Source organism: Labeo rohita, chromosome 20 (assembly GCF_022985175.1).
Source record: "Labeo rohita strain BAU-BD-2019 chromosome 20, IGBB_LRoh.1.0, whole genome shotgun sequence".
Classification (NCBI taxonomy): Eukaryota; Metazoa; Chordata; class Actinopteri; order Cypriniformes; family Cyprinidae; genus Labeo; species Labeo rohita.
In genome coordinates this window covers 7738872-7746438 of record NC_066888.1, presented here as the reverse complement: position 1 = coordinate 7746438, position 7567 = coordinate 7738872, and the positions used below count along the sequence as shown (strand labels likewise).

The 7567-nt window shown below is 34.5% G+C and overlaps 1 protein-coding gene across 1 annotated transcript; it reads left to right on the top strand.

Moving 5' to 3' along the window:
- Positions 1–943: 943 nt before the first annotated feature.
- On the top strand, positions 944–6810 carry psmc1b (proteasome 26S subunit, ATPase 1b). The gene is made up of 11 exons (XM_051092116.1): positions 944–1013; positions 1951–2004; positions 2095–2191; positions 2275–2399; positions 2482–2667; positions 3495–3623; positions 4530–4626; positions 5076–5265; positions 5986–6137; positions 6223–6377; positions 6529–6810. Exons 1-11 carry the CDS (start codon positions 1011–1013, stop codon positions 6661–6663), a joined length of 1323 nt encoding a protein of 440 aa, XP_050948073.1. The 5' UTR covers positions 944–1010; the 3' UTR covers positions 6664–6810.
- The last annotated feature ends 757 nt before the right edge of the window (positions 6811–7567 follow it).

Sequence of the window (7567 nt, the reverse complement as noted above, 5' to 3'; positions counted from 1 at the left end):
AAATTAACATTAAAGACAAAATATGTTTTTTAATAATAATAGGGTGATTATAAAAACTGCCCTTACAAATGTAAAAAAAAAAATACATACACAAATATTGCCTCTTAATGGAAAAGTTAATATCTGACCCTGATACATATACTAAAACAGAAGCAAAATAATAATAGTAATAAATAATAATAATAATAATAATAATAATAAAGTAAAATAATAAAAAAACGAAAAAAATTACTCAGATATACAAACAGATATAATATCTAATTAAAAATATTAACAAAAACGATTAAATGCTACAAAATAATATTAAATAACATAATACTATTAGTACTATCAAGTAATACAAAACACTATAATAAAATATGACTACGTTATATTTGTAGTGAATAACATATTATAACTAATATAATATTTCTAACTATACTTTAACTCAAATTAAAAGTGTATAATCTGGAAATAACAGCAACAAAAAACAAAAATAAAACAAAACAAACAAACAAAAAAAAAAAAACACTTACTTTGACAGGTTGAGCAAAAGGTCAGACTTTGTCGTCCACTACAGCTAATATGTTTCCCTATTTTAGCTAACAGTGGTGTTAGTGTTTATAAAACGTTTTGTCAATGATAAATTACAAAGTTTTAACTAAATGCCAGACGCCTTCTGATCGTTGGTTGCTTGCTCTTTCTGTAATTTACTTGGATTGATCTTTTTTTTTTTTTTTGTTATTGAATTTGTTGTTTATGCTCTTGCTTTGTTTCATTTGTTGTTTGTTTTTTATTGTGTGTTTAGCCTGCATGTCATGAATTAATATGAATAGGAGTGGAACTCTGTACAAGCCTAGAGTGGCTTCGTTCCCTCCTTGCACAGATCTGTACGTGTACTAAATTTGTGCTAAACAAAATAAACCTAAACGCCCACCGTGAATAAACAAACGCGTTTCGTTATTTCACGCTCTTTGTCCCATCTGTGTATCCGTAGTTACGTTTATTGTCAGCGACCGGCGGTGGTGAAAATGGTGAGTGAGCCAGCAGTTTATTTACCGACTCATTGTTTAATTAGGTCCCGTTTCTCTACGTTAATTCTGTAATCTTCAAATACAATATGTGAAAGATGTGTAAACGGGCGTGTGAACGGTGTCTCGTAACTCTCTGGTTAATATCTGTGTTTAATACATCGATGTAGGATTAACAACACAAGAGTCATGTCATCTTAAGAAATATTCATTGGACTTAAAAGCGTTAAAATCACTCTGCAAACCGGCATACAACCTAAAACGTGTCAAAACGTTAATCCGACTCACAGTTACAGAATATTTGATAATTTATGGTGTACTTTTGCTTGTTTCATTCTTAAAGTCTGGTCGAACACAAGCAGTGCAGCTTGACAGACGAAACCTATTAAACAGCTTCGCATTAAAATCAGTGTAGAGTATAATTAAAGTGAATAGACGGTTATTTTGGATATTGTTTTTCATAATATAGGGTATTTAATTTACATAGAATAATATAGGCGTATATGTGGGGTCTAATACAAGTTCTGTTCTGTTTAAATAATGTACAGTGGTGTATGAATGTATGAATTTCAATGCATTACATATTAGAAAAATATTAAACCAAATGACGTCCTTATTACTGTAAAATGATTATTCTGGAATTTATGCTAGAATTGCATTATTCTGGTCTCAAATTTTAGATGTGTGAAGTCAGTTTCTTCTCGAATTCACAAAATATTAAATATTTTAGAATATAAAAGCAATATGACTTAATTAAAATGCTAAAAAAAACAGCCAATCTTTTTTTAATCTTCTTAGTATTGTGTTTTTTTTAATGAAAACATACAGTTCATTTTTGAAATTATAAAATAAATAATTGAATTACAAAAATTAGTTGCTCTAATTAATTTTTCATATATCACTATGTATGAATATTAGACATGTATCTTTCTCAACACAGGGTCAGAGTCAAAGCGGAGGACATGGACCGGGAGGTGGAAAGAAAGATGATAAGGTGAGTAACAATACCTCTGATATTTTTTTTTAAAATGGCATCAGCTCGAGGTTTGTCCTCATTTAATTGTTTAATGTATCATCATAACAGGACAAGAAGAAGAAATATGAGCCGCCCATTCCAACTAGAGTGGGCAAGAAGAAGAGGAAGTCCAAGGGCCCTGATGCTGCCAGCAAACTGCCTTTAGGTACAAGAAGTGACTTTTACTGTTGAACTCCACCGTGTCAAATATCAGATTTTCAGTTAATGTCAGGTTCTTTCTCCGTACAGTCACCCCTCACACACAGTGCAGGCTGAAGCTCCTGAAGCAAGAGAGAATTAAAGATTACCTGCTGATGGAAGAGGAGTTCATCAGGAACCAGGAGCAGATGAAACCACTAGAGGAGAAACAGGAGGTGCACCATCCACCCATCTTCTCTCTCGCTTTCCTTTTTGTGCATTTTTATGTGCTGATAATTGTGTTTTTGCTCTTCTCAGGAGGAGAGGTCAAAGGTCGATGATCTGAGGGGGACTCCTATGTCTGTGGGGACCCTGGAGGAGATCATTGATGACAATCATGCCATCGTCTCCACGTCTGTGGGCTCGGAGCACTACGTCAGCATTCTGTCATTTGTCGACAAAGATCTGCTGGAGCCTGGCTGCTCTGTCTTACTCAATCACAAGGTACAACATTCACCAAACCAATCAGGATTTAAAAGAATTAGGATGAATTTTTTTTCGAACTTGAAGGGATAATTTGTTTAAAAATAAAACTTTTTTGGGTCTTTTAAAGGGACAGTTAATTAAAAAAATGAAAATTCAATCATTAATTATTCACCGTCATGTCGTTCCAAACACAAATGAAGCTATTTTTGATTAAATCTGAGAGCTTTCTGACCCTGCATAGACAGCAACACAACTACCACATTCAAGAAATCGTTGAATACAGTTGTTATTTTTGTTTTTCTGCACACAAAAAGTATTCATGCAGCTTCATAACATTACGGTTGAAGCACTGATGTCACATGGACTATTTTAACAATGTCTTTACTACCTTTCTGGGTCTTAAACGTGTCAGTTGTGTTGCTGTATATGCAAGCTCTCGATTTCATTTGATTTCATCAAAAATGAATGAAGGGCTTACAGGTTTAAAACGACATGAGGGTGAGTAAATAATGACAGGCTTGTCATTTCTGGGTGAACTATCCCATTAAGTTTTGGTTACCTGGTCTTTCAGTGGAGAAACAGAAACCTTGCTTAGGTTTCATTAAAAATATCTTATAAAATCATATAAAATATCTAATTTGTGTTTTGAAGACTAACCAAAGTCTTATGGGTTTAATAAGAGGATAAGTAAATGATGACAAAAGTGTCATTTTTGGGTGAGCTGTCCCTTTAAATATATCCTGTTTGCAACTCTTATATGAACGCTGCTCTCCTGCAGGCTAATTCTGGATGCTGAACATTTTTAGATTTGCCTATTAAATTTTTTAATAACTCGTTGTTTACAGGTCCATGCCGTCATAGGGGTTTTGATGGATGACACAGACCCTCTTGTTACAGTCATGAAGGTGGAAAAGGCTCCACAAGAGACATATGCTGACATCGGTGGACTGGACAGTCAGATACAAGAAATTAAGGCAAGATAAAAATTTTGAAAAAGTGTTTTTAATATAGTGCTTGATATTTTTCACACACATTATGAGTGACTTTATACATTAATATGTATAGTATAGCTGCCTTTATTTTTATTTTAATAAGGGTGGTGTCCTTTAAAAGGATATCATCTGCTTGTGGTCCTTGCATCAAATATTTAAAAAAAAAAAGATAGCATGAATCTATTATAATAGTTTAGAATGTTGCAGGTGCTTTGTGATATTCAATCAGATAGGGCCCTATGAATTCCATTTTATTTTTTCCAAATTCCATTTTTTCCCTGTTTTAATTTTTCTCAACTCCTTTTTAATGGTTAAATAAAATTTTATTAATCAAAGAGCATGTTTAATTGATTAAAATCATGAAACTTTTATTTTGACAGGTTGCAGTGTCCACCTTTACATTTCTGTGTGTATATGATATAACACTAGTTTTCCTAAAATGAAACGGTCAAATGCTCATGAAGTGACTCTCAGCAAATATTGTTCATGTATTTATGTCCTCATGTAGTGAGACGACAGACGCTGAAATTACAGCAAACGTCACACGTGCTTCACTGTGTGTAGTAAACAAGACCGCTGGTCTGCTCAATTCATTAAAACAGACAAGCAGAACATGCAGGATTCACATTTAAATGGTATTTTTGTGGCATAATATTTACAGATACTAGTCCATATTGCGGTTTGATTTAAGTATAATGACCTACTTTTGATTAATTCATTCAAACTTTGACAAATTCCGTGACTTTCTGCGTTATTCAGTAAATTCCATTTTTATGACTGGATTCCGTGATTCTGTCCGCGTTTTCCGTATCACGGAAATCATAGGGCCCTAATCAGGTACAAATGAGTCTATGCTGCTTAACTAATGTTTTAACCTATAATCTATAGGAGTCCGTGGAGCTGCCGCTGACCCATCCAGAGTATTATGAGGAAATGGGGATCAAGCCTCCCAAAGGGGTCATTCTCTACGGCCCACCTGGAACAGGTGAGTCCAACACCCCACTGCCCCTCTGTTTGTTTCATTCATCTGATGATCATTTCATTACCTTATCCACCTTATTCTACAACGTGGAAATAAGTCTATGGGCGAGACTTCCGGTTCATTAGCTGCTATACGGAATTAACGACAAGCATAACAACATGCAGTAAACGGTAAAACTGTTTGCACTACAAACCAGTGTGCTCATATTTAAGATAATACATTAAAATAATATGGTAAGACACACTAGTTTGCAATATCAAGCAACAAAACGAGCTAAAATAGCCGGGCGCAAATGAGACAAGAAGCCAGACCCATAAAATTTACAAATTGCAATGACCTCTTAAAGGAAAAATAAGGTGGATAATGAAATTGGTGACAATTCACAGACATAAATAAAGGCATGTAGTGACATCACAAGTCTTGATCTATCATATAATTTCCCTGGATGTCAGGTAAAACCCTTCTTGCCAAGGCGGTGGCCAATCAGACGTCTGCAACGTTTTTACGAGTCGTTGGTTCAGAGCTGATTCAGAAGTATCTCGGCGACGGCCCTAAACTAGTACGTGAGCTCTTCAGGGTGGCAGAGGAACATGCTCCATCTATTGTCTTTATCGATGAGATTGACGCCATTGGAACGAAAAGGTAAAGCAATATTATGAAATATTTCAAATATGCTCATATTCATTTAAGTGCATAAGCAGAATAGTTCACCCCAAAAATGAAAATGTATACATCCAAGATGTAGATTAGTTTGTCATCAGAACAGATTTGGAGAAATGTAGCATTACATCACTTGCTCACCAATAGAGCCATTGCAGTGAATGGGTGCCGTCAGAATGAGAGTCCAAACAGCTGATAAAAACATCACAATAATCCACAAATTATACACACCACTCCAGTCCGTCTCTTAACATTTTATGAAGTGAAAAGCTGTGTGTTTGAAAGAAAAAATCCACCATTAAGTCTTCACACCATTGCTTCTGCCTAAATTACTGAGGCCTCTGTAAATAATATTGCTTTCACCAGTGGAAAAAGCCATCTCATCTAAATCAGGAGAGAAATGTGCAAAAATCAAGCACTGGTTACAAACAAAAACAGTCCAAATCCTCTCCAAACAAATATTTTGGTGGAGTTTGATGTGAATATCATTTGATGTGAAAGCATTTTATGGATTCTTGATTTGTATTTTTGCCATTGTGAGTCATGTTTTGAATTATTGTGATGTTTTTATCAACTGTTTGTACTTTTATTCTGTCGGCACCCTACGTCTTGGATGGTCTGAGTGTGAGTACATTTTATGCAAGGTTTCATTTTTGTGTGAATTATTCTTTTAATAAAGAGATCCTGATTACCTCTTTGCAGATACGACTCAAACTCAGGAGGTGAACGTGAAATTCAGAGAACCATGTTGGAGCTCCTCAATCAGCTGGATGGCTTTGATTCACGTGGTGATGTGAAGGTCATTATGGCCACCAACAGAATAGAGACCCTTGACCCTGCTCTGATTAGACCAGGTAAGATGCTACTGCAGACTCATGCTATGATGTTCAAAGGTGATTGGCATTTTAGGTGAACTCACAAGCATTTTTCTCTCTGCAGGTCGCATCGACCGTAAGATTGAATTCCCGTTACCAGATGAGAAAACTAAGAGAAGGATCTTCCAGATCCACACCAGCAGAATGACTGTGGCTGAGGATGTAAACTTGGACGACCTCATCCTGGCTAAAGACGACCTTTCAGGAGCTGATATTAAGGTATGTTAATAGGTTTGGTTCATTTTGAAGTGTTGCAAAAAAGCTCTGCTGCCCTCTTGTGTTATTTTTGTTTTATTTTTTCTATGATTAGAATGCAGAATTGTTCATATGTATCTTGTATATCTCATCTCTTGACTTCCTGTCTCTTTAGGCCATCTGTACAGAAGCAGGTCTCATGGCCCTCAGAGAACGTAGGATGAAGGTCACCAATGAGGACTTCAAGAAGTCCAAAGAAAATGTTTTGTATAAAAAGCAGGAGGGCACTCCTGAAGGCCTCTATCTTTAATCTTTCTCCACTTTTCACTTCTATGTTTATATGTGAGTGCTGCGCTCGCTCTCGAGTACACATTTGGCTTAAATTGACGCATGCTTTTGTCTCCCAATTTGTTTTTTATTATTGTGATCAGAAAATAAATACTAGAGCTGTATCAGAGAGATTTGATTGGTTTGTTCCTTTTTTATTAGCACTTAGAAGATGATTTATTAGCATTTAGTTGATTGGAGATACTGTGAAACCATTAATATTGTGAAATATTATTGCTTTTTAAAAGAACTGTTTTTCTATTTGAATATATTTTAAAATGTAATTTATTTCTCTGATGCAAGGCTAAGTTTTCACATGTGTCACATGATCCCTCAGAAATCATTCTAATATAATGCTGATTTATTATCAATGTTGGAAACTGTTGTGCTGCCTAATATTTTTTTGGAACCTGTGATTGTTTTTTTTTTAGGATTCTTTGATGAATAAACATTGAAACGAACAGAATTTATTAAAAAAAGAAATCTTTTTTTTAACAATATAAGTCTTTACTATCACTTTTTATTAAGTTAACACGTCCTTGTTGAATAAAAGTATTATTTTTTTTGATAAAAAAATGTACTGACCCCAAACTATGATCTGTAGTGTATATTGTTATAAAAGATTTCTATTTTAAATAAATGCTGTTCTTTTTAACTTTTTATTCATCAAAGAATCCTGAAAAAAGAATCACAGGTTTCAAAAGATTTTAAGCAGCACAACTGTTTTTAATATTGATTATAAATCAGCATATTAGAATGATATCTGAAGGATCATGTGATGCTGAAGACTGGAGTAATGATGCTGAAAATTCAGCTTTGCTTCACAGGAATAAATTCAGTTTTAAAGTATATTAAAATAGGAAGCCACTATTTTAAATTGCAGTAAT

Excerpts from the sequence above, each read along its gene's own strand:
- psmc1b (XM_051092116.1), top strand. Across the intron at positions 2,192-2,274 it reads TGCCAGCAAACTGCCTTTAG|TCACCCCTCACACACAGTGC; the intron begins GTACAAGAAGTG and ends TTCTCCGTACAG. Across the intron at positions 2,400-2,481 it reads CACTAGAGGAGAAACAGGAG|GAGGAGAGGTCAAAGGTCGA; the intron begins GTGCACCATCCA and ends TGCTCTTCTCAG.